The sequence below is a fragment of the Carcharhinus amblyrhynchos genome, unplaced genomic scaffold (assembly GCF_965287045.1).
Source record: "Carcharhinus amblyrhynchos unplaced genomic scaffold, sCarAmb.v2.hapA chromosome_251, whole genome shotgun sequence".
In the NCBI taxonomy this organism is placed as follows: Eukaryota; Metazoa; Chordata; class Chondrichthyes; order Carcharhiniformes; family Carcharhinidae; genus Carcharhinus; species Carcharhinus amblyrhynchos.
In genome coordinates, this window is record NW_027649991.1 from 36,568 (window position 1) to 63,971 (window position 27,404).

A 27,404-nucleotide genomic window follows, 5' to 3' on the forward strand; every position below is an offset into this window, starting at 1 on the left:
GCAGCCTCCACCACCTCAACGGGCAGAGAATTCCAGAGATTCACCACCCTTTGAGTGAAGAAGTTCCTCCTCAACTCCGCCCCCCCCCCCCCCTGTATCTTGAGGCTGTGCCCCCTAGTCCTACTGTCCTTTCTGAGCGGGAAGAGTCTCTCCACCTCTATCCTATCCATCCCATTCATCATCTTATATGTCTCAATGAGATCTCCCCTCATTCTTCTAAACTCTAACGAGTACAAGCCTAGTTTATTCAGTCTCTCCTCATAGCTCAACCCTCTCAACTCCGGTATCAGCCTAGTAAACCTCCTCTGCACTCCCTCCAAGGCCAAAATATCCTTGCGTAAGTACGGCGACCAAAACTGCACACAGTACTCCAGCTGCGGCCTCACCAATGCCCTATACAGCCGCAGTAAGACCTCCCTACTTTTATATTCAATCCCCCTCGCTATGAAGGCCACCCAGTCCCCCATATCCCCACTAATCCCTCTAACCTATGCATCTCAGGACACAAAGGGCAATTTTAGCATGGCCAATCAACCTAACCTGCAAATCTTTGGACTGTAGGAGGAAACCAGAGCACCTGGAGCGCAGAGGAGAATGTGCAAACTCCACATAGACAGTGACCCAAGCCAGGAATCGAACCCAGCTCCCTGGAGCTGTGAAGCAGCAGTACTAACCACTGTGCTACCATGCTGCCTGATTAATTAAATTTAATTAATAAAATCTGGAATGTGAAACTGTAATGGCAAGTCCCTTTCAGAGGAGAAGTTTTAGGGTGGCACGGTGGCATAGTGGTTAGCACTGCTGCTTCACAGTGCCAGGGACTCAGGTTCAATTCCTGCCTCGGGTGATTGTGTGGAGTTTGCACATTGTCCCCGTGTCTGCATAGGCTTCCTCCCAAAAATATGCTGGTTAGGTGGATTGGCTGTGCTAAATTGCTCCTTAGTGTCAGGGGATTAGCAGGGTAAATACGTAGGATTATGGGAATAGGGCCTGGGTAGGATTGTGATTGGTGTAGACCCGATGGGCTGAATGGCCTTCTTCTGCACTGTAGGGATTCAATGATTCTAAGATATGGTGGAGGAGGACAGATGGGCATCACTAGTTCAAATGTGCACGTTGTCTATGAATGTTGACCAGAAAATGACAGATACTGACAGGATGTGGGGGAGGGCAGAGAAGACATCGCTGGAGGTGTGTTGCTCACTACTGCTCCATTGCAGAGTCGTTGAGCTGTTGCTTAGATCTGGTACATACCTAGGGAACCAAACACTCAATGGTTCCCGAGATGAGGAGCCACGCAAAATTTTATACCAAGGGAAGTAACCGGAGAAGTAAATTTGGGCAGCGATTCAAGAATTTCATTTGATTTACATTTTGGGTTTCATGCAAGGAAACACTTTGCAAATTATTTCTCAGGAAGCTAACTATAGTACGAGATGACCCAGAAAGTACAAGAACATTAGAAGGAATGAAATATCTTCTTGCATTTAATAATTTGTGTTTCATTTTCCATTTCTGCACCGTGATTGAATTTTCTTCTACGTATGCAGCCTTTCTCTCCTAATTGCCTCTTCAATGTAACCTGCCCTCTTTGCTGCAAGGGGAATAGATGGCTTGCTCCCAGATCATTACTAATAACCTCTCTGGCTGGCTTCCAGGGTTACTCAAGACATACTCTATCTCTCTGATTTCTATCAAGTAGACACCATCTAGGCACGATTCAGGTCAGGAACTTAGCCAATAGATTGAACTCAAGGCCGACAATTTTCCGCAGCCATGTTTTTAAAGTGTTAATGCCACCTGCTTTTAAGCTGCCTTTCAAAAACACAGCACACTTATACTGTCCCAGCCACTGTTGTTCATCTTCTAAGAACACCATTGCTCTTACATACTCATTACACAAGACTGGAAATGATACAGGCAGCCCATAAATACATCCATGTTGTTATGTGCATGCGCGTGCGCGCACACACAGAGATACACACACAGTTCCCATGTACAAAAGTGGGTGAAATATTTGCTTTCAGGGAGATGCTTTCTGTCATTAACCCATTTCAAGGTTTTTGTAAATATTGCCACACAATTAAGGAACATAAAACGTAAAATCTATACCTTAACAAGAGGAAAACTTTCTATTCCACACTGAGTCATTATATTGATATTATTAAACTGCCATGTTCCAAAGTCAATCCTAACTTCTTTCTGAAATTATAAAGTCATAGTTTAATGGCTTCTCTGCTTAGTGAGTAGAGACTTTACTCGCAAGCTTGTAGGAACAGCTGGAAACAGAATTACTTTTGTCTACAACAATAAAATGTTAATATTACAAAGAGATGTGGGTCAAAATCCCCATGCACTTGTGCTCATAATCAGTAAAGGCTGATTAACTGAAGCCTATAGATCATTGCCATAATCTTCCCTAATTTTTTGGCTACGTTAACTAAAAGCACAATAGGTCAGCTTTCTGGTCATGAGGTTCAGCAGTACAATTTTAAGTGCCTTTTGCAAGGCTGTGTCCTTGCTTGAAAGGGGCAAATTAGCGACAAGCAGCTGGGAAGGAAGCCAAAGGAATACTCGACTGTCCTGCGGTTTGTTAAATCCGACTTACTTCAAATGTCACATGAATCTGGTACTTAAAGGGAGGCGTTTTCAGATTTGTTAGGGAACATTTCAGCTCCTGCAGCTGGACCCAGGCATTGGGACGGCTGGAGGTGACTGCTGAGAAGCCAAGTCAAATGACCTCCCTGCAGAGTCTCTGGTTGAGTGCTGACTCTGAGGTGGTATTATTCATAGGAGCAACAATGGTATCAGGCACTCAATGGAATAACTTTCAGAGTTGGTACAGTACTGGGAGGGGAGCCTGTGGGGAGCCTCTGCAGTATCTGATTGCTCTGCTGTCTAAAAGCACAAAAGGGCATCTTTGTGGCGACAAGATTCAACAGAACTGCTCCTTAAGTGTCTGTAATCAGAGTCACATTAGGAGCCATCTCCAATTGTATGTTCAGAAGCTGAACTGGAGAATCTGCAAAGACTTGTTTTCAGATGCGCATCTGACTAAGAAAACTGCTTTGTCTCCAAAGTCAAGACTCTAAACTGACTAAATGTTAAATATTGATTAAAGCCCAAAGACTTGCCTTATGTTACCATTTGTACCAGCAGCACAGTGGCAGGCACTGTTGCCTCCCAGCGCCAGAGATCCGGGTTCGATTCCCGGCTTGGGTGACTGTCTGGGCTAAGTCTGCACATTGTCCCCATGTCTGCTTGGGTTTCCTCCCACAGTCCGAAAGGCTTGCTGGTTAGGTGCACTGGCCGTGCTAAATTCTCCCTCAGTGTACCCAAACACGCGCCGGAGTGTGGCTATGAGGGGGTTTTCACAGTAACTTCATTGCAGTGTTAATGTAAGCCTACTTGTGACACTAATGTATAAACTCATCATAAGCCAACCATTGTGTATATATGAACAGGAACTTAAATTTAAATTTGCAGTAGTTTTAAAGTTTCTGTTCATATATACATGGTGGTTGGCTCTAAAAGCCAATCATTGGGTCACACAACAGCCATCCAAGGAGATAGATTTGTCAATGGGTTTGCCATTCCAACTTGGTCCACTCCCTTTTTCCCTGACCAAAGAGAGGGACTCACCACATGTTGAGCACTTTGATGCAGCTACAAAGAGTTTAAAGAGAAAAGACAACAGATTAATCAAAGGAGAAAGCGCCACTGTCAAGCTCATCATGCACATGGCCGGCGTGGGTGGGGACAGAGGGAGGGGCGGGGAGAGGGGAGTAGTAGCTGTACAACAAGAGGGCTTCAAAGAAGAGCAAGGGTGAATTTGCCGGGATGGAATGAGAGAAGCAAAGAGCGAGAGAAGGATAGGGAGCACAGGAGATGCAACAAAAAAAAGGGTTAAACGAAACGAAATCCCCAGAAAATCAGCCAATTAAAATACAGTGACAAGCTGATTATAAACTAGAAAACGTCAAAACAAAAATCACACCAACATTCATGGCAAACACCATTTTGATTAGGACAGCTGCAATCTGCAACCTGTCTCACCCTCTATATCTGCCTGGTTCAAATGCTTTAGCCACTGCAGCTATTTGAGTGAAGGCCTAAAATTAAATTAGGCTTTGATTTTTTTTTACAATGCCATCATTATTCTCCAGTGATTATTCTCCACAGGACGATAAATGAAATGTCCCTAATTAACTGGTAATTATATTTTTCACGGACAAAAAAGATTCTAAAAAGGCTTTCAGCAGCAAACTTTAGTCGGTCTTCAAAGGAGCTTCTATTGCATCAAATGATTTGATGTTCAAAGGCCCTGTGTCCACATTGTGCTCATCAACTTCCTCTTCCTCAGTATCACCAAGGCTGCTGGTTTGAATGAGAGAGAGATGCAACTTGGCTATCCCAGCATGCATTTGATCCAACCATATTGGGGAGGCGATGGCCTAGTGGTATTATCACTACACTATTAATCCAGAAACTCAACTAATGTTCTGGGGACCCGGGTTCGAATCCCGCCACGGTAGATGGTGGAATTTGAATCCAGTTTAAAAAAAATCTGGCATTAAGAATCTACTGATGACCACTGTCGGAAAAACCCATCTGGTTCACTTTAAGGAAGGAAATCTTGCCTGGTCTGGCCTACATGTGGCTCCAGACCCACAGCAATGTGGTTGACTCTTAACTGCCCTCTCAAACGACTGAACACTCAGTTCAAAGGCAACTAGGGGTGGGCAATAAATGCTGGCTAGCCAGCGATGCGCACGTCTCATGAATGAATGAAAAAAACCTGCACAGAATCATGCTCAAGAGAAAAGGACCTTCCTGCAGCGACACTGCGACAGGTAACATGCAGCGATTCGATTAGAAAGACATTTTTTTAAAAGACTTATTTTAATGGTTCACAGTTCCTTTAGGCAGGCTACCAAGCACCGATCATGTACCCCTTATACACCCACAGAACCTATGGATCCTTTAGAATTGTAACCAATCCCACTCAAAGCATGGTATTGCCATGGTAACCCTCTCACATACTTCACCACTGTCTCTTTCTCTCTCTCCCTTTGTAGGTAACTGCATGCGAGATGCAGTGAGATAAGTATGCACCGTTCTGCACCAATGCAACGTTCATTGGTTGAACTCAACACATATTCTGTCAGCAAGGCGTGAGTGGGGTCAGAGAAGGGTGGTGGGAAAGGTACTGGGGAGGCCTGGAACAAGGCAGCTTAAAATGTAGATAATAAAGAGAAAACATGATCTGACAGGGTTAGCGGTTAATGGTCAACTGCAGTAGAAAAGTGAACTGCAGTGGTGCCAATGTAAACTTCTTCAAGGTACAGTTCGTCACGGTTGTTCCAATTAGGTTGGCATGAAAGCATATCAGGAGAAAATGATGGAAATGCAGGAATCATTAACCCTTTCACTGGCACACACCGATATTTACTCATCAACAATGTTACCCTCTGCTGTGCCTATACGCAATGAGAGGCATTAATGCAATAAACAGTTGAAAATGAAGCTTTTCACCGTGTGCATGGAACACCAAACTTAACCCAACAGATCACTGCAGGTACCAACTTGATTTAGTCACCTTTTTTTTGGATTTTATATTGAGTTTATGTTGGTAAAGTGCATAGCTTCCCAAAACACTCTCAAAATTTTATTTTCACCCACAGAGACCCAATCAACATGCAGATGTTTTACCACACAGGTATCCATCTTGTTGAAGAGACATTCTCTAGTGCTGAGCCTTCAGCTGCCTCTGATTAGAAGAGAGGAATTTTTGATGAAAATTAGCCTCAGAGACAAAAGCCTGAGATGAAAGACATGGGGTGACACAGTGGTTAGCACTGCTGCCTCACGGAGCCAGGGACCCGGGTTCAATTCCTGCCTCGGGTCACTGTCTGCGCATTCTCTGCATGGGTTTCCTCTGGGTGCTCCAATTTCCTCCCACACTCCAAAGATATGCGGGTTAGGTGGATTGGCCATTCTCAATTGCCCCTTGAGGACTAGCTAGGGTAAATGCACGGGGTTATGGGGATAGGGCCTAGATGGGATCGTTCCAACTTAATGGGCCGAATGGTCCCCTGCACTGTAGGGATTCTCTATGAAGGTGAACTGTAGTGCAGCTTCTGCGTTGGGGGTGGTGGAACCTTTCGCCTTCGGAAGCCCTGTTCAGTCTGTTACTGTCCCAATCAGAACAAGCATCTAACGCTTGTGTAAAAGCATTCAACTTAAAACTCACAATCAGGAAAAGCATCAATAGTAACCAAATGAGACAGTGAAAGGGTTAATAAGCTTATGGAAAACTGCTGTTCCATCTGGGTGAGATACAGTCTGCTGTGCATGCAGTTATCAGCCAGATACATCTCAATAAAGGTTAATGCTCCACACTTACAGCATCCATCATAAAAAATTTTCACTGATGAACACCTACAGTCAATAGCTTTATGGAAGTGGCCAGCATCAGTCTCGGAATATGTAATAAAACTTGGGAACCGTATGGAAAAGAATCCTTCCATTTCAGCCGAGGCTGGGGTATTTTATACAGCACCCAGTGACATAAGGAGTATGGAAACTGCTTTGACAAGCTTTTATTTTGGAGTTGTAGGCTGCATACTCAAGCAGAGCAAGGCAGAAACTCAGGGTGCACTTTTATTACTTTGTTGGAATTGTCGAGTGGAAGATCACAGCACTGGTTTGATGGTCAATGAAGTCACTTTGACCCGGGAGCAAGTGAAAAGTTGCCCTTGCAGAGTTTCTCTCGTAACCAAGTATTGCTGTGGGAGGAAGGATTAGGATAATAGGGGAAAAGGAGAATCGGGGGGGAAAGAAACTTTAGAAAAATGACCAATTAAAACGTCTATTCTCAACTTTCAAATTTCGTAAGATGAACTCAACAGAAACTCTAAACCGTGTTTTAAAAAATCCACTTGCTGCTGAGTGTCTGAACTCCACTTTTAGTCGAATAATCTGAAGGTGAACAAGTCTAATACAACAGGCAACAAAATGGCTGTAATGAATAGTGTAAGGTGGAACATTCACCCAGCACCAGAGTGCAGAATGTATCACAGGGCACATACTTGGTATCTTCTGAAAGTTCCACCTCTGGCTGCGCTGCAATTGGTGCACTGGAATGCGCCGCTGTTGGGTCATCGACGTTGAGTTCACCATTCGTTGAGCTGACCACCTTTTGAGATAGACAAGGATAAGAAATTAACACAGGTACAGATCACATTGCCAACCGTGAGAGTGTTAACACTGCTTTGGACTAACTGACGGACGTTGTTTGATTATCTCTTCTCTCCCCATTTTGCCACGATTAAGCAGGCAACTCTAGAGTCAGAAAAAACATACACAGTTCACACAGGCCCCAGTCACAGCAGGATTGCCAATAAACACCCTTAAGGAGCATTAGAAAATATCTGCCTGAAGGCCAACATGTCTAAACTAAGCAGAACGGCAGCAAGACTCCAGCTACAGCGTGAATTGCCTTCATGAAAGCAGATCTCACACATCTGGAGTTTCTTGCTGTGGCAACATTGCTTGCTTTTGCACAGTGGGTGGACTGATCATCACTGGAAGGGAGAAATCTTGCCAAAACACATAGCCCCCATCAATAGGGCAGCACGGTGGCACAGTGGTTAGCACTGCTGCCTCAAAGCGCCAAGGACCCAGGTTTAATTCCTGGCTTGGGTCACTGTATGTGGAGAGCGCACATTCTCCTCATGTCTGCATGGATTTCCTCTGGGTGCCCCAATTTCCCCACACAGTCCGAAAGACATGCTGGTTAGGTGCACTGGCTGTACTAAATTCTCCCTTAGTGTACCCAAACAGGTGCCAGAGCGCGACGACTGGGGGTTTTCTCAATAACTTCATTGCAATGTTACAGTAAACCTACTTGTGACAATAATAAATAAATGAAACTAGTATTTGTTCATGTATATGCAAATGAATATGCAAATAAAGTTTTATTATGCCAAGCTTGCACTACATCCTAATATACATCCTTCAGATGTCAGCAGGGACTCAGTGACCACATTCTGATCAGGGACAGGAGTAAACAGTATGTTGGGATGCCAGCATGCATTATTAACAAGTACTCTCTACACTCTCAGATGTGCATAAAAAACTCGTTCTTAAATTGATATCACTAGTCAGAAAGTTGTTTCAAAGCTACGTCTTATTTTATGTTCACTTTATTAGGAGGACACAGCAGTGGTTTAGTGAACAGGAAGAACATAGTAGATAGGCACCAAGAGGATTGGTGTCAAGTGAAGAGTAAAAGATTGTTCTCATAGAGGTTGATGGAAGGTTCTGCAGAAGGATCAATGGATTCGAAACATTAACTGTGTTTCTCTCTCCACAGATGCTGCCAGATCTGCTGAGTTAATCCAGCTCTGTTTTGATTTCAGATTTCCAGAATCTGCAATATTTTCTTTTAGTAAAAGATTGTTATTGTTAGTATGATATAAAATATAACAAAAGGAGTGTTCTAGGGTAATCTTACCTTGAAGCATAGAGTGCTTTTTTGTACTAATTTTCTTTTTTCAGGCCCTCATAAGCATGTGCTAGCACCTCTCCATCCTCTTCCTTTCTTGCCTTTAGCTACCCCTCTCATTATGTCCATCACTGCGCTAGTTACCGGTCGTACTGTTTAGCTACCAGCTTGGAGTCAGAAGGCTGTAGGTGAGTCCCATTTCAGAAAACATAGCACAAAATCTGCAGTGCAGTACTGACTGAATGCAGCCCTGTTGGAGGCGCAGTCTTTTGGAATGACATGGCATGGTGGCACAGTGGCTAGCACTGCTGCCTCATGGCATCAGGGAGCTGGGTTCGATTCCAATTCCTGGCTTGGGTCACTGTCTGTGTGGGAGTCTGCACGTTCTCCCAGTGTCTATGTGGGTTTCCTCCGGGTGCTCCAGTTTCCTCCCACCATTTGAAACAGTTCGGTGCATTGGCCGTGCTAAGTTCTCCCTCAGTGTACCCGAACAAGTGCCGGAGTGTGGCAACAAGGGGATTTACACCGTCATTTCATTGCAGTGTTAATGTAAGCCTACTGTGACACTAATAAACAAACTTTGGAAAAAAACTAAACACGTTGAACCAAAGCCCTGTCTGCCTCCTCTGATGGATATAAATGATCTTAAGGCCGTATTCTGAAACAGAGCAGCTGGTGTCTTGGCCAACATTCATCCCTCAAGCAACATCACTGAAACAGATTATCTGGCTATTTTCACATTACTTAATGTGAGCAAATTGCCTGCTGTATTTCCTCTATTACAGCAATGACCACACAGTGCCTGTACAAACACTGAAGCTGTGCTACATAAATACATCTTTCCTACTTTTCTTCATTCACTCGGCACTCCTGCCAGGCACAGCTTCACGCTCGGCAGAGTCAACCTGACTGCCCTGGAGCTGTCATTTACTGGAAGGTCTGTCCTCACTCCCGTCACACCTCCTCCAAGAAGTCTGAGGCAAATCTGGTTCACAGTGGCAGAAGCCTGCGCTGGGGTGGGAGAGGGGGTGCACAGAGCATCGTGCCTCGGTTTTAACCCTGGACAGTAAATCTCCACCCGGTAATGATATGCACAAGATGACATTATACCTGGACTGAGCCTCCGTGTCTGTCAGACGCCAGCTGGGAGGTCAGGTATGAAGGGTTTTGCTGCCGATCTGGCTGAATCTCCCAAGCTCCTCTGCGGTCAGCTCCTGCTGTCTACTCATTGATTACAACACAGGAGCAATGGTGACAATTGTGGGATCCATGCAGCACAGCAGGCCCAAGCAAAGCAGTGAAACAAAAGGTTAGTCATTAGGGATTAGTTAAAAACTGGTTAGCAAAGCGCAAATGGTGCATTTCTTAGGTACGCAAGAGAAATTCTGGACCCCGGCAGAGATTGTACGCCCCTGGGGTAACTTCCCGCAAGAATTCCAGTTGCAAATGTAAACTGTGATTCTGAAAGTATGGTGGTCAGGCTAAAAAAAAAGGACATACCACATCATATCTCCCATCAATAGGTGTTCAAATCAATCATAAGCAGGAGTGGGCCATTCAGCCCTTCATTTAACAAGATCGTGGCTGATCTGATTGTGACTTTAACTCCACTTTCCTGCCTGTGCCCCCCCCACAATTCCTCAACTCCCTTGGCAATCAAAAACCTGTCCAACTCGGCCTGAATACATCCAATAGAATCTCAATAGCTAGTCCGAAGATGTGTAGGTTAGGTGGATTGACCATGGTAAATTGCCCTTCAGGCTGGGGGTAAATTGTATGGGGTTATGGGGATAGGGCCTAGGTGGGATTGTGGTTGGTGCAGATGGGCTGAATGGCCTTCTCCTGCACTGTAGGGACTCTATGATTCTGATGACTCTCAGCAGAAGTTCATTTCCATTTAAACGGCAGACACCTTGGACAAAATTTTCCCACTGTTTCCGTGGCAGGTGGGGGCAGACCATGCAAAGGTCCATCAACCTCGGGTGGGATTTTCCAGTCTCGGGGCGAATGTAGCTGGAAAATCACACCCTTTATCTTTAAACAGTGTCCCCAACTTTCCCCATGAGAGTAAGCATCTACCATGTCAAATCTCCTCTGTGTCTAATATTTCAATCATAATTCTCTTAAATTTCAATGAGTACAGGCCCAACCTAGTCAAATTTTCCTCATAAGACAATCCCTGTATCCAAGGAACCAGCAAGTGAACCTTCCCTGAACTTCCTCCAACCCAAGTTCTCCTCGAGTAAGGAGAACAAAAACTGTTCCCAATACTCCAGGTTTGGTCTCCCCAGCACCCTGAACAGTTGTAGCAAGACTCCCCCATTTTTATACTCCATCCCCCTCGAAATCAAAAGCATCATTCCATTTGATTTCTGAATTACTTGTTGTACCAGCATGCCAACGTTCTGTAATTCGCGTACAAGGACATCCAGATCCCTCTGTACCATGGCATGGTCTCTGTCCATTTAAATAATACGCTGTGTTTCTATTCTTTCCACCAAATTGGACAACCTCATTTCTTTCTACATTATACACCAAATGATTTCCCACTCACAACCTACATCCTGTTGCAGACACTCTACCCCCCTCACTTCTGATCAGCTTTGTGTCGTCTGCAAATTTGACAACAGTGCCTTCATGTAAGTTGTGAACACAGATTGTAAATATTGCACTGATTCCTGTGGCACACAACGGGTTACCACCCAAAAATTATCCTTTTATTCAGACTCCATCCATTTCGCATCACCCTCCACTCCCTTGGCAGTCAAAAATTTATCGAACTCAACCTTATACTCAGTGCCCCAGCTTCCAAAGATGCCCCCACATAGGTGTCCTTACTTAAGTTTAAGATACGAGTCTTAGACCCTCTCTTCCCCCTTTTCACACTGGATGTAAAATGCAATCATATCGTGATTGCTGCAACTAGGATTGCCTTTACTGTGAGATTACCAGATCTAATATAACCTGTGCTCTGGTTAGTTCCAGAACATGTTGCTCTAAGAAACTACCTCAAAATCTTCCAGTGAACTCATCCAGGTAACTACTGACAATCTGATTTTTCCAGTTTGTGTGTCGATTAAAATCATCCATGATTATTGATCTTCCTTTCTCACAAACCTCCAATATTCCTTCTGGCATTTTTGGTATATTTCTTGTATATTTCTTATTCTTTGTTCTACAATACAGTTACTGTTAGGTGGCCTGTAGACCACTGCCACAAGTGAGTCCTTTACCCTAATATTCCGCATCAACAGCTAGAACAATTCTACATCCTGAGCTTCTGAACAAAGGTCATCTCTAACGAATGCACCAATGTCATCCTTCATTAACAATGCTACCCCTCCATCTTTACCTAGCTTCCTCTTCTTAAATGCCAAATATCCCTCAATATTAAGGCCCTAATCCTCATCAACCTGCAACCACATCTCCACAACGGCTATCAGATCATATTTATTGAATATTTTATGAATGCTCTGTGCATTCAGATACAGAGCCTTTAGTTCTGCCTTTTTGTTATTTTTGTGCCATCTAGTCTTGACTGCTGGTGTATTCTTAGGTTTTTTCCCCTTTTTGCCACTCTTTGACCCTCAGTTCCCATATTACTATTTTCCCCACTGCCTTGACTCTACCCTTCGATTTGCTACATCTACCCAAGCTTGATTCCTTGTCTACTGGTTTTAGTTTAAAGCCCTCGCTATTTCCCTAGTTATATGGCTTGCTAGAACACTGGTCCTAGCACAGTTCAGATGTAGACTGTGCCAAGGGCACAGTCTCCACATTGCCCAGTACAGAAGCCAGTGTCCCACAAACTGAAACACACTTCTCCCATACCTGTCTCTGAGCCACGTATTCATTTCACTAACATTATGTGCCCTCTGCCAATTGTTCAGGTAATAATCCAAAGTTTATTATCCTGAGTTTTTGCTCTTCAATTTGGTGTACCTATATCATTGGTACCTACATGGCCTATGACAAATGGATCCTCGCTCTCCAAGTTGCCGGCCAGCCTGAGTATATGTCCTGAACACCAGATAGACTCTCACTGTTGCCTGCAAGTAACAATGTCTATCTCCCTTACTGGATCCTGAATTTCCTAACTCACACACCACAATCAGTAAGGATAGGCAACAACACCTCCTCCACAATCATCCTCAATACCGGTGCCCCAAAAGGCTGTGTTCTCAGCCCCCTACTATACTCCTTATACACCTATGACTGTGCGGCCAAATTCCCCTCCAACTCGATTTTCAAGCTTGCTGACAACACCACCATAGTGTGTCGATCTCAAACAATGATGAGAAAGAGTACATGAAAGAGATAGAGAATCTGGTGAGGCAACAATAATCTCCCCTCAATGGCAACAAAATGAAGGAGATTATCACCGACTTCAGGAAGCGTAAAGGAGAACATGCCCCTGTCTACATCAATGGGGATGAAGTAGAAAGGGTCGAGGGCTTCAAGTTTTCAGGTGTCCAGATCACCCAACAACCTGTCCTGGTACCCCCCAACGCCGACACTATAGTTAAGAAAGCTCACCAACGCCTCTACTTTCTCAGAAGACTAAGGAAATTTGGTATATCAGCTACGACTCTCACTAACTTTTATAGATGCACCGTAGAAAGCATTCTTTCTGATTGTATCACAGCTTGGTATGGCTCCTACTCTGCCTAAGATTGCAAAGAACTACAATAGGTTGTGAATGTAGCCCAATCCATCCAGCCTCCCATCCATTGACTCTGTCTACATTTCCCTGGAAAATCAGCCAGCATAATTAAGGACCCCACGCACCTTGGGCATTCTCTCTTCCACCTTCTTCAGTCGAGAAAAAGATACAAAAGTCTGTGGTCATGTACCAACCAGCTCAAAAGCAGCTTCTTTTGAATGGATCTACCTTGCATTAAGTTGATCTTTCTCTGCACCCTAGCTACAGCTGTAACCCTATATTCGGCACTCTTCTGTTTCCTTCTCTATGAACGGTAAGCACAAAAAAAACAATACTTTTCACTGTATGTTAATACATGTAACAATAATAAATCAAATCAAATCAAATCTTACTATACTACCACCGACCACGACTTTCCTTTTTGCTCCCCTACTTGACTGGCTTCCATTACCATAGTGCCATGGTATTAGCTCATGTATCTTGAAACACTCCCTCCAAATAAGCAGACAGAACTTCAAACCTTTTGGATAATTGCAGAGGTTTCTATATTCCTGCCCTCAAAGCCCCATTACCTGTCTCATTAATAGTTACAATCTCCTGCCCTTGACCACTAACCAAATAGGAAGACCCTCTCCTAAAGGGCGTGATAGAGCCTGTGTGGGATTGTGGTTGGTGCAGACTCAATGGGCCAAATGGCCTCTTTCTGCACTGTAGATTCTATGAATGCTGGGCCCAAACCACACTGTTTCTGCTGGAACTTCTGTAGACCACCTAGAAGACAGATTCATCTCTGAGGGCCTATCACAATGTGTGAAGTCAATGTCACTGGAAAAGTGAATTACACACCAATGGTTTGTAAGTTTGTTGACCTCCTTGGAGGAACGCCTAATTGGACTTTGATTCTGGACTCTGGAACCCACGTCAAACAATAATTATTTTCTCTGTTATCTTTACTCCGTAAATCTTTCTTTTCCTGATTCCCCTTTTGAGTTTGTGCGTGCAATAGTGTTAACCTTCTCCTGTTAATTGTGTGTAAATAAACTAACCCTTTGAATTCATCCTATCTCAACTTTGCTGTAGAGTTGTTAATACAAAACCTATAAAGGACAAAGCAAATCAAAAATGCCCTTCTGTTTACATAGAACATAGAACACTACAGCACAAACAGGCCCTTCGGCCCACGAGTTGTGCCGATCACATCAACACCTATCTATAACCCCCAATCCCATAAAACCCCATATACTCATCCAGAAGTCTTTTAAAAGACCCCAGCGAGTTCGCCTCCACCACCACTGACGGCAGCCGATTCCATTCACTCACCACCCTCTGAGTGAAAAACTTACATAAGAACATAAGAAATAGGAGCAGGAGTAGGCCATCCAGCCCTTTGAGCCTGCCCTAACATCACTTCTGTACTTTCCTCCCCGCACCTTAAACCTGTGTCCTCTCGTAGCGACCATTTCAACCCGGGGAAATAGCCTCTGAGAATCCACCCTATCTATTCCTCTCAACATTTTATAAACCTCTATCAGGTCGCCTCTCAACCTACGTCTCTCCAGGGAAAAGAGACCCAGTTCCCTCAACCTAACTTCATAAGGCATGCCTCCCAGTCCAGGCAACATCCTTGTAAATCTCCTCTGTACCCTTTCAATAGCTTCTACGTCTTTCCTATAGTGAGGCGACCAGAACTGCGCACAGTACTCCAAATGAGGCCTGACAAGGGTCTTATAAAGGGTTTACACTTGGGTTGTGAAAGTAAATTAACATTAATCCCATCTGCACAAAACACCATCTTCTGCTGGTTTCTACATTTTTCCCAATATCCTAGCCTACCACTAATTTTGGCAGCATTGCACAGTTTTTCTTTCAATTTAATACTATCCTCGATGCTGGCATTGGACTGGAGTGGACACAGTAAGAAGTCTCACAACACTAGGTTGAACTCCAACAGGTTTATTTGGCATCACAAACTTTTGGAGCACTGCCCCTTCACCAGGTAAGTCTCGTGATTCCAAATAAACCTGCCAGACTTTAACCTGACGTTGTAAGACTGCTTACAATATTATCCTTAGCGCGGATTGGGCATTCTTCTCAAAACATTCTTTCTTTCTTAGTGGAATATATTTTTGTTGAGACCTTTGAGGTATCTCCTTAAACGTCCGCCACTGCATCTCCACCCTATTAGCTTTTAACCTATTTTCTCATTCCACTTTATTCAAATCTGTCTTTTTACCCTTGATTTAAGTTTGAGGCAAGTAGTTTCAGACCCAAATTTTTCACCTTCAAACACAACATGACATTCCATCATGTTATTTCACTCTTGTCGAGAGGACTCTATACTGTAAATTAATCCTATCTCATTACATATGACCAGGTCAAAAATAGACTATCCTTTGATTGGTTCTGGAGTGTATTTTCCTAAGAAACTGTCCACAATCCACTCTCTGCACTCATCCTGTGAGTTACGTTTGTCAACTTGATTTGTCCTTTTCTTACAAGCCCCTACTATTTCTTGATTTATATCCTTGTCCTACAATATAGCTACTTTAGGCAATCTAGAAATCACTCTCACTGATGGCTTCTTTTTGCTATTTCTCATCTTGACCCAAACTTATTCTACTTGTTTATCCTCTGAGCGAAGACCATTTCTCATTCCTGTACGGATCTCCTCGTTTAGTAATAGTGCTATCCCACCGCCTTTTCCTTTCTTTCTGAAATGTCAAGTGTCTTTAAATATTTAATATCCAGCCCTGGTCAACTTGCAACCACGGTTTTGTAATGGTTGCCATATTCATATATTTTTATTTGTGCTATCAATTCATCGATCTTGTTCTGAAAGCTGCACCCATTCAAACAAAGGGCCTTCATTTCTTTGTTCCCTACTCAAACCTTATTTAATGGTGCACTCTGGTCACCAAAACCTGTACCATTACTGTGCTCAATTGTCTTGTTCTTCCTCTTTAACCTTCCAGATCTCTGCTCATGTGAATCCTCTTCACAGCCCTAGTTCTACGATTCATGTTGACACTGGTCCCAGTGTGGTTCAGGTGAAGGCTGTCCCAATGGTAAAGCTCCATTTTCCCCCAGCACTGATGCCAGTGTGCCGCCATGAGTCAAATCCCACTTCTCCCTCGCCAAGCTTTGAGCCACTCTCTTAAGTTGATAACCTTATGCTAATTTAGTCATAGTTCAGGTAGTAACCCAGTGATAACTGCATTTTCTGGTCTTTGATTTAACCGTTAGCCGCTCATACACCTTCAGCAGAATCGCTTTCTTAATCCTACCTACATCACTGATATCCATCAGGACCATGACATTCCAAACTGCTCTCCAGCCCACAGATGTCATCCTTAACTCTGGCACCAGGTAGGCAAGATGTAGCGTTGGACTGGGGTAAACACAGTAAGAAGCCTCACAACACCAGGTTAGAGTCGAACCAGTTTATTTGATAGTAATCTCACAAGCTTTGGGAAATGGTGTTCCTTCGTCAGGTGTGTGGAATCTTCTTATTACCATCAAATATACTGGTTGGACTCTAACCTGGTGTTGTGAGACTTCTTACCAGGTAGACATTGCAACCTTAAGAACTCCCACTCTCAGCTGGAAGGCTGTGGCGAAAGGGTTGACTTCCTAGCAGCAAAACCTAACTTAGGAAAAGACCAGACAGCAAAGTGGATGAGGAAAGAAAAATACAAAAGAATTAAAATGTCCGGTGGAAGCCAAGTAAAATGCTTAACAGGCTTTTATGAAAAGGTCAGATTGGAGATGGGTGGTATGTACTCTTTAAACTTTCAAACCTAAAATTTAAATGCAAATAGACTTTTACTGAAAGCACTCGTGATTACTGACATGCCTAATAATGCACCAGAGCAATGTAAGTAATTAACTATTCATAAATAGCAGCACTCTATAGCGGTTCAAATAGCAAATGATGTTCCATTCAGGATAAGTTGGCAAAAGCATGGTTTGCTTATTGCAGATTTCATCTGCACCAGAATGCCCCAGAGATCTGCCATTCCAACTCTTCAAGGGGAACACTCCACTCAAGACCAGTTAATGGGATGTCAACAATTGGTTTGACAAAAAAACTGTTGAATTAAGGTGAGGTCCAACTTAATTGGTGGTGGGAAGTCAGTGCCAGTTGCAGAGACCAAGCCACAGCCAAAATCTGCAGCTCAAATGTCAGAAATCATAGAATCCTTATAGTGCAGGAGGAGGCCATTTGGTCCATCGAGTCTGCACCTATAACAAGCCCACCCAAGCTCTATCTCCGTAATCCACATATTTATCCTACTAATCTCTCTATCCTGGGCCATTAAGGGGCAATTTAGCCTGGCCAACGTACCTAACCCGCACATCTTTAGACTGTGGGATGAAATCGGAGCACGGGGAGGACCCAGAAGAAACCCATTCAGACACGAGGAGAATGTGCAAACTCCACACAGACAGTGACCCAAGCCAGGAATCAAACCTGGGTCCCTGGAGCTGTGAGGCAGCAGTGCTGATCACTGTGCCACCGTGCCACCCGTCAGCCCATGAGGCCCTGAAATGGTGCATTCCTCTCCCTGTAATGATCACTGGTTGAGTGAAGCATTATTGAAAGAGATCAGAAATGGCAGAGCCCTGTCAAATTGGAACAAAAAAAAAGTTTGTTTTATTATTACTTATATATGAGAATTTCTTAATAAAGGCAGATTTCAGCACTATTTCATTCATATATTTGAGTAAGGTGTTGACATTTTGACACTATACTTTCAGCAAATTGGGTAAATTCAGTTTGGGAATGCTCACTGTTCCCGGTCGGGAAGGGACCAGTGAGCTAATGGAAAACCGGCTGGCTTGACAAAGACTGAGACAAACGGGATTTGGCCAGACCTGGTTTCGGAGCGGCTGCTGGTGCGAGGTTTTTTCTCTGTGTCCGTGGCCTTCTCTTCCGTGCTCCCCGTGGCTAGGTCCAACCGGCGTGGGCTGCAGCACATAAACAAAGCAAGGTCAGGTCCCGATCAAAATAACCCACAACCAGTGGGGGACACGAATCAACAGAAACTTTGTCTATTTATATATCGAAGCCGCTCATGTCAGCTGTCTTCCCCTTGGTCCCTGTAACTTGTTATGTCATTTCACAGAATGCAGAAGAGGCCCTTCGGCCCATCGAGTCTACACCGACACGAAATGCCTTAACCTGCCCACCTAACCCCACATACCAGCACTTGGCCCATGGCCTTGAATGTTACGGATGCCAAGTATTCATCCAGGTACTTTTTAAAGGATGTGAGGCATCCCGCCTCCACCACCCTCCCAGGCAGCACATTCCAGACCCTCACCACCCTCTGAGTAAAAACGTTTTTCCTCAAATCCACCCCCCCACCTCTTCTACCCCTCACTTTTAATGTGCTTCCCCTCGTGACTGACCCTTTAACTAAGGGGAACAACTGTTCCCTATCCACTCTGTCCATGCCCCTCAATCTTGAGCACCTCAATCAGGTCACCCCTCAGTCTTCTCTGCTCCAATGAAAACAACCCAAGCCTATCTAACCTCTCTTCGTAATTTAAACGTTCCATCCCAGGCAACGCCCCAGTGAATCTCCTCAGCGCGTTCATGCCCTTCCTATAATATGATGCCCAGAACTGCTCAGTGTTCCAGCTGCAGCCTTACCAAAGTTCTATACAACTCCGTCATGATCTCTCTCTGCTTTTGTAATCTATACCCCGATCGATAAAGGCAAGTGTGCCACACGCCTTTTTCACCATCCTATTAACCTGCCATTTCCACCTTCAGAGATCTAGGAATTTCAAAAGGACTCAGCTGCAGCAAGCTACAGCATTCTCAAGAGCTTCCGAGTTTAATGTCGCTCTGTGTTCTGGAGGCAGGAGGTGCATCACCCACTTTGTCCACTTAATGTGACTGAGAGAACAGTCTCCTCTGATGTTTTCCACTTTAATGCAGCACCGACTGGTTTGTATTCTGTGGTTGCAATGATGGTAAAACTGTTTTGGCTGTCTGTAAATACACAGTTAAATTCGGACATCCAGACTTTGCTGCAGAAATTCCACAGAAGTGACTAAGGCCTGCTGTCAATGAGAGATCACTGCTGACAAAACATGCCCTTTTAGGTCATCGATCTTGCTGCAAGAACCCTTGAAAAGATTATACCTCAATGGCTGAGGGAATTCAGGATTTTAATGACCCAATTAACAAATTGTTTCACAGTACATGAAAAACTACTCAATTAGTGCAATGTCAAATTTCTCCATTCTGTACAGGCGCAGCAGGAACTGGCAGTTAAGGCAAAGGGTGTGTTGGCCTTCATTGTAAGAGGATTTGCGTATCAGAATAGGGATGTTTTGCTGCAGTTGTAAAGGGTATTGGTGAGGCCACACCTGGAGTAGTGTGTGCAGTTTTGGTGTCCTTATCTGAGGAAAGATGTCCTTGCGAAAGAGGGAGTACAGCAAAGGTTTACCAGGCTGATTCCTGGGATGGCTGGACTGTTGTATGAGGAGAGGCGAAGGCGGTTAGGGTTATATTCATAGAATCTATAGTGCAGAAGGAGGCCCATTCTTGTAACTCCATATATTTAACCTCCTAATTCCCCCAACACTAAAGGGCAATTTAGCATGGCCAATCAACTGAACTCGCACGTCTTTGGACTGTGGGAGGAAACTGGAGCACCTGGAGGAAACCCATGCAGACACGGGGAGAATGTACAAACTACTCACAGACAATGAACCGAGGAATTGAACCTGGGTCACTGACGCTGTGAGGCAGCAGTGCTAACCACTGTTCCAGCGTGCTGTGGTAAAAGAGGATTGCGTAGAAATTATAAAATTCCAATAGACATGGTTGATTCAGAAAGAACGTTCCCAATGGTGGGGGAGTACAGAACTAGGGGTCATAGTTTGAGGGTAAGCGGTAACTCTTTTGGGACTGAGGTGAGGAGAAATTTCTTTACCCAAAGAATGGTGAATGCGTGGAATTCACTCCCACTGAAAGTAGCTGAGGCCAAAATGTTGAGGGATTTGAAAAAGAAATTAGATATAGCTCTTGGGGCCAAAGGGATCAATGGATATTGGGAAGAAGGTGGGGAAACAATCAAATCAATGCTGGAGCAGATTCAGAGTGCCAAATGGCCTACTTCCCCTCCTAGTTTCTACATTTCTAAATCAATTTTCAGAAAAACCGAGAGTTTCTACCTTAATCTCATATGTATGTCCTAAGCATTTATTCTCTCTCAAAGTTTAAATTAATAGTGAAAATCATTTTTACTTCCTAGTTTGCTGTCTGTGAGAATGCTTCAATGGGACTGGCTGCTTACCCCATTTGATGACATCATAGCCTTGGCTTGGTAACAGATTCAAACCAACACTGATAAGGGGGAAGTCCAGACCATTGGGCTTGCTGGCTCTTCATCGCCAGCTTGCATGATCAGAAGCAAGCATCATCACTTAGCCACTGACTGTGAAATCGGGTTAAACTGATAGCGTCGCTGGGGAAAAGTCTGGGTCACTTACACCTTCTATAACACCAGAGGTGCAAAGCAACTTCCTTAATTATCTGAGCAGTTCAAATTTTTGGGTGTGGTTGGGGAGGGGGTGCTGCTATAAGTGAAGAGAACTAAAATCATTCAATTCTTCATTAAACTCAATCAATAATTTCTAGATCACTGCCAGTTAATTCAATGGCACGGAGGCAGAGTGGTTAGCAGTGCTGTCTCACAGCGCCAGGGACCCAAGTTCAATTCCAGCCTCAGGTCAGTGCCTGTGTGGAGTCTGCACATTCTCCCCATATCTGTGTGGGTTTCCTCCCACACTCCAAAGATGTGCAGATTAGGTGGACTGGCCATGCTAAATTGCCCCTTAGTGTCAGGGAGACTAGCTAGGATAAATACATGGAGTTGCGGGTGGGCTGGGGTGGGATTGTGGTCAGCACAGGCTCACTGGGCTGAGTGGCCTCCTTTGGCACTGTAGGGATTCTATGACTGTTTTAGCTTTGGGTCTTCTGCACTCTCTTCATTCTGGATTTTTCATTAGTTCTGCCTAGGATTCCAACTCCCCAAGGCACTTACTAAGAATGCCTGACCACTTGGGTAAAAGCTCAGTAACCCAGCAGGACAAGGAACTGAAAACATCGCTCAGGCAATATTTATTTGTCTACAAGAACTGCCTCTGACCTTTGAGATAGCACAGGTCCACATTCCACCTCTAAACGGTTATGCAAAATTTCTATCAAACTGTTATGCAAATTTATTATGTTAACAATGAACAAGCGATTGTGTAACATTTAATGATGGTAAATATAAATTTACAGTACAAATTCTCTCTCTTCCCCTAAACGGAAAAATATTTAACACTAACCTGTGTCCCCACATACGCAGTTTAACTCTAACCACCATCTCCTCCCCGGTGACCCCCCCCCTCCCCCCCTCCCCCCCCAACCCTTCTGGTTGGCAATCAGTGACTAGTGATGTGCCTCAGGGATTAGTGTTGGGACCACAATTGGTTATGATTTACATCGATGATTTGGAGTTGGGGAGCAAGTGTACTGGGTCAAAATTCGCGGACGACACTAAAAAATGAGAGGCAGAGCAAAACGCACAGAGGAAGGTGAAAGTCTGCAAAGGGATACAGATAATCTGAGTGAGTGGGCGAGAGTCTGGCAGATGAAGTACAATGTTGGTAAATGTGAGGTCACCCATTTTGGTAGGAATAACAGCAAAATGGACTGTTTAAAAGGTAAAAAATTGCCGCATGCTGCTGTGAAAAGGGACCTGGGTGTCCTTGTGCAAGAATCACAAGGAGTTTGTTTGCAGGTGCAGCAGGTAATTAAGAAAGCAAAAGGAATTTTGTCCTTCATTGCTAGAGGGATGGAGTTTAAAAATAGCGAGGTTATGTAGCAGCTGTATAAGTGCTGGTGATGCCACACCTGGTGTACTGCGTACAGTTTTGATCTCCTTACTTGAGAAAGGATATACTAGCAGTGGAGGGGGTGCAGAGGAGATTCGTTAAGTTGATTCCGGAGTTGAAGGGGTTGGCTTATGAGGAGAGACTGAGTAGACTGGGGCTATACTCATTGGCATTCAGAAGAATGAGGGGTGATCTTACAGAAACATATAAAGATTATGAAAGGAATAGGTAAGATAGAAGCAGGGGAGTTGTTTCCACTGGCGGGTGAAACTAGAACTAGGGGGCATAGCCTCAAAATAAGGGGGAGCAGATTTAGAAGTTGAGGAGGAACTCCTTCACACAAAGGGTTGAGAGTCTGTGGAATTCCCTGCCCAGTGAAGCAGTTGAGGCTACCTCATTTTTTTTTAAGGCAAGGATAAATACATTTTTGAACAGTAAAGGAATTAAGGGTTATGGTGAGCGGGCGGGTAAGTGGGGCTAAGTCCACAAAACGATCAGCCCATGATCTCACTGAATGACGGAGCAGGCTCGAGGGGCTAGATGGCCGACTCCTAGTTCTTATACACCCTCTGATTTCAGCTTCTCTGTGGTTTGGCCTTTCTCACTTCGATTCTCTGCACGGACTGTCATGAGCAGCCTTTCCCCTTGGCTTCTGTGGCTATGACTCACCTCTCATTCCCTCACCCTGCAGTATAAATATCTCCCACTTTCCATACCTTTTAACTTTGACAATCTGGGCTCGAAATGTCAGTTCTTTGCTCTCCTTACGGACACTGGCAACGCTGCTGAGATTTTCCAGCATTTTCTCTTTTGGTTGCGTATAATTAAATATTGGAGCATAGCTTCACTGGAGAATGCTTCCAAAGTTAAATTTAAATATTTGGGGGTTTTAAACACAAGTTAGTCACTAATATATTCAGCCAAAATACTTCTTCACCTGCAGTGTGATTGGAATGTGAAACTTGGTGCCACTCGGAATATAGACCAGTGGCCCACAGATACTTTTAAGAAGAAGTTAGATGAGGATATGAGGAGAAAGGGACAGAACGGATCCATTGACTCTGTCTACACTTCCCGCTGCCTCGGAAAAGCAGTCAGCATAATCAGTGACCCCTCACACCCCGGACTCTATTCCATCTTCTTCCATCAGGTGAAGACAGGTGCCAATCGACTCAAGAACAGCTTCTTCCCTGCTGCCATCAGACTTTTGAATGGACTTACCTCGCATTCAGTTGATCTTTCTCTACACCCTAGCTATGACTGCAACACAACATTCTACACTTTCTCCTTTCCTTCTCTATGAACGGTACGCTTTGTCTATATAGCACACAAGAAACAATATTTTCATGGTATAATAGTACATGTGACAATAATAAATCAAATCAAAAAGCACTCGGAGTAGGAGCAGGCCATTCAGCCCCTCAAGCCTGCTCTGCCATTCAATATGATCATGGCTGATCTCATCGTGGCCTCAACTCTACTTTCCTGCCTGTTCAACCTTCAGTCCCATCATTGATTAAAAATCTGTCTAATTCCTCCTTAGATTTACACATCCCGATATCCATTGCGCTCTGGGTAAGGAATTCCACAGATTCACCACCTTTTGGGAGAAGTAATTCCTCCTCATCTGTTTTAAATCTGCCACCCCTTACTCTAGAACTATGCTATGGGGTCAGAGGAGGCTCGTATAAGAATTTGAACATCAGGGTGGGATCAGTGAAATGGCCTGATTCAATGTTGTAAATTCCATGCAATTCTACCCAAAAGAAACTTTGTTCTTCACTATAACACAGGTCACTGGGTTAGCCTACCGCTTCCAAGGCTCTTGGTAGCTACCCAAGCTAAGGCTGTTGCAACAAGATAAGTACAGTATGCTTGAATATTCTTCCCTAAAGTTCCTCCTCCCAATCACCCCCTTCTCAATTCGAAAGAGATCTGGTACTCCCTTGATAATGAAACTGGATACCCTGGAGTTTTTCCTCAGTTAGAGTGATAGCCATGATATGCAGATGCTGGCATTGGACTGGGGTGGACACAGTAAGAAATCTTACAACACCAGGTTCAAGTCCAACAGGTTTATTTGGAATCACAAGCTTTTGGAGCGCTGCCCCTTCCGCAGGTGAGTCACACTTTAACCTGGTGATGTTAAGATTGGAAACTCATTGCATTCAGAATCACAGAGGCTTAGGTGTTGATTTGATTTGATTTATTATTGTCACATGTGTTAGCATACAGTGAAAGGTATTGTTTCTTGCATGCTACACAAAGCATGCTGTTCCTAGAGAAGGAAAGGAGAGAGTGCAGCGTGTAGTGTTATGGTCATAGCTAGTATGTAGAGAAAGATCAACTGAATGCAATCTATTCAAAAGTCTGTTGGCAGCAGGGAAGAAGCTGTTCTTGAGTCGGTTGGTACGTGACCTCAGACTTTTATATATTTTTCTCCGACGGAAGGTGGTGGGAGAGAGAATATCCGGGGTGCTTGGGGTCCTTAATTAAGCTGGCTGCTTTTCCGAGGCAGTGGGAAGTGTAGACAGAGTCAATGGATGGGAGGTTGGTTTGCACAATGGATTGGGCTACATTGACATTCACATTCTGAATGAGAAAATGCTTAAGAAATTAGAAATACAGAGACTTGGGAGTCATTGTTCAAGATTCTCTCAAGGTTAACGTGCAGGTTCAGTTGGCAGTTAGGAAGGCAAATGCAATGTTTACGTTCATGTCGAGAGGGCTGGCATACAGGAGCAGGGATGTACCTCTGAGGCTGTATAAGGCTCCGGTCAGACCCCATTTGGATTATTGTGAGCAGTTTTGGGCCCCATATCTAAGGAAGGATGTGCTGCTGGCCTTGGAAAGGGTCCAGAGGGGGTTCACAAGAATGATCCCTGGAATGAAGAGCTTGTCGTATGAGGAACAGATGAGGGCTCTGGATCTGTATTTATTGGAGTTTAGAAGAATGAGGGGGGATCTTATTGAAAGTTACAGGATACTGTGAGGCCTGGATAGAGTGGATGTGGAGAGGATGTTTCCATAGTAGGAAAATCTAGAACCAGAGGGCACAACCTCAGGCTAAAGGCATGATCCTTTAAAACAGAGATGAGGAGGAATTTCTTCAGCCAGAGAGTGGGGAAGCTGTGGAACCCTTTGCCGCAGGAAGCTGTGGTCAGGTCATTGAGTGTCTTTTAAGACAGACACAGATAGATTCTTGATTAATAAGAGGATGAGGGGTTATGGGGAAAAGGCAGGAGAATGGGGATGAGAAAAATATCAGGCATGACATCCTTCCTCTGGTGGGTTTCTGGATCTGCGGCAAAGCACATAAGGTGGAGCAGACCCAATGGGGCAAGTGTCCTAATTCTGCTTCAGTCTCTTATGGTCTTCACGGCCTTTTGTAGTTCCTTGAAATCCTTCCTTCCTTCCTGCAGTTTTCCTTGCAGTAAAATACTTCTCCCACCATTCTGAGCACATGAAATGTACCAACAACCCTCTCCAAGTGACTGTTTTTCACTTAAGTATCTACTGACAGGAGCTGCAGAGTCTGAACTAATCGTATACAACGCAGAGACTGCTGATTGAGCAAATGTGCATATATAACTTCAACATCTGAATTCAATCAAGCCTCCCTGGGGCATGTTTGTGAAATTTAAATCCCTTACATCCTCCAAAACAAACTGTCTCCTCCCCACCCCTTCCAAAACAGCAAACAAGTTAAATACACTCAGCCATTTATTTTTTCCCTGATGTTAGCAACAGAAGATTAATATCAAAGACACAACATCAAACACTGAGCCAATTTCAAACATCCGGTTACAATCAGATTTCACTCATTAAACAACATTTATGCTGTCTGCAACCCAATCTTAATTTGAAGTCTGCGGTTGCTAATTCTATACATATTCAGATCTAGTTTAATTAAGTCAAATATGTTGATGATTTCAGTGCCAACACAAACTTTACTGAGAGGCCTTAGCACCCAGAAATAAAATCTTCACAATCTTGATCTCCATTAAGAGCATAACCAAGTTGCCCGTTTGAGCAGTGTCCCTGAACTGGGGCACCTCTGTGGGAGTATCGTGGCACAGTGGTTAGCACCGCTGCCTCATAGTGCCAGGGTCAGGGTTCAATTCCCGGCCTTGGGTCACTGTCTGTGGAGAGTTTACATGTTCTCCTTGTATCTGTGTGGGTTTCCTCCAGATGCTCCAGTTTCCTCCCGCACCCCAAAGATGCGCGGGTTAGATGGATTGTGCATGCTGAATTGACCCTACTGTCAAGAGGACTAGCAGTGTAAATACGTGAGGTTATGGGAATAGGGTGGGATTGTGGTCGGTGCAGACACGATGGGCTGAATGGCCTCCTTCTGCACTGCAGGGATTCTGTGATTCATGTTTGAGTGTGTTAGTGCACTTGCATGCATGTCTCTCTCTGAAACCAGCAGCTGCAGTATCTCATCCAGCTCAAACCCTTCCTTGCCCTGGTAATTTGTGGGCCCAATGCTCTCCACGTTTTTCATGCACAGTACCTGCATACTCCAGGACATCAACTGGCCCCATTCCAGACCCACCTCCACATCTTTAGCAGACAGGTCGAACCCTCAGGCATCTTTCCTTGTGACTCCAGGACAATATTAGCTTTGGCATCACGACCAGTTTCATTTCTTTTCTGTTCTAGCTCCAGGGCACTCTCATCACTCAGCAGTCTGACAACTTTCTGCAGCACCCAAATGCCATAAATAACCACTTCATAATTACTCAGACGGAATGAAGTCATCATGGGAACAGTTCTGTTGATATTCGATACTGCATTAACTGGAAAATTAACTGGTCTAAGCACAGAGTGCCTGCAGAATTAGTCTTTAACTTTCTAGACCCAAACTGAGAGGCAAAACAGCTCACTAATTTGAAACCGGATTTAGACAGACACAGAGTCCATTTCAATCGCAGTGTAAATCACTTATCCGCTTGTACAACTGTGCCGGCCCCCTCCCGTGAATTGTGACTTTGGCTGTGCCAGACCAACCACTCCCCGCTCGCCGTGCTGGCTCCCTCCCCGCTCACTACAACTGACCATTTGAATGCCAACCCCTCCCCTCCCATTATGACAGTTGCCCAACTCTCAAGTACAACCCAGCCACTCTCAAAACTCTACTACCCGCCCCCCCCCCTCCCCCCCACTCATTGTGGGCTCACAACAACTTCCAGTGGATCGAGATAAGGTCACTGTGGAAATGGTTGGTAAGCACTGATGCAAACAATAATGCGGTTTCATTCTCAGAAATCAATGATTTCAGCTCCTTTACTCCTTTTGTAACTAGCCTCGAATTTATCGAGTGTGGAA

The 27,404-nt window shown here is 44.3% G+C and overlaps 1 protein-coding gene across 3 annotated transcripts in view; it reads right to left on the bottom strand.

Annotated features, from left to right (window-relative positions):
* The window catches only part of LOC145338934 (casein kinase I-like), a 191,665-nt gene that overhangs the window by 17,997 nt on the left and 146,264 nt on the right, over positions 1–27,404 (bottom strand). The window contains exons 12-15 of one of the 3 annotated variants that reach the window (XM_080183333.1): positions 18,048–18,140; positions 9,620–9,730; positions 7,092–7,198; positions 3,643–3,666 (exon numbers count right to left, since the gene is read on the bottom strand). In XM_080183333.1, coding sequence (XP_080039459.1) covers positions 3,643–3,666; positions 7,092–7,198; positions 9,620–9,730; positions 18,048–18,140 — 335 coding nt within the window. The remainder of the gene's footprint in view (positions 1–3,642; positions 3,667–7,091; positions 7,199–9,619; positions 9,731–18,047; positions 18,141–27,404) is intronic. The other 2 variants (XM_080183334.1, XM_080183335.1) reach the window with 2 other exon arrangements.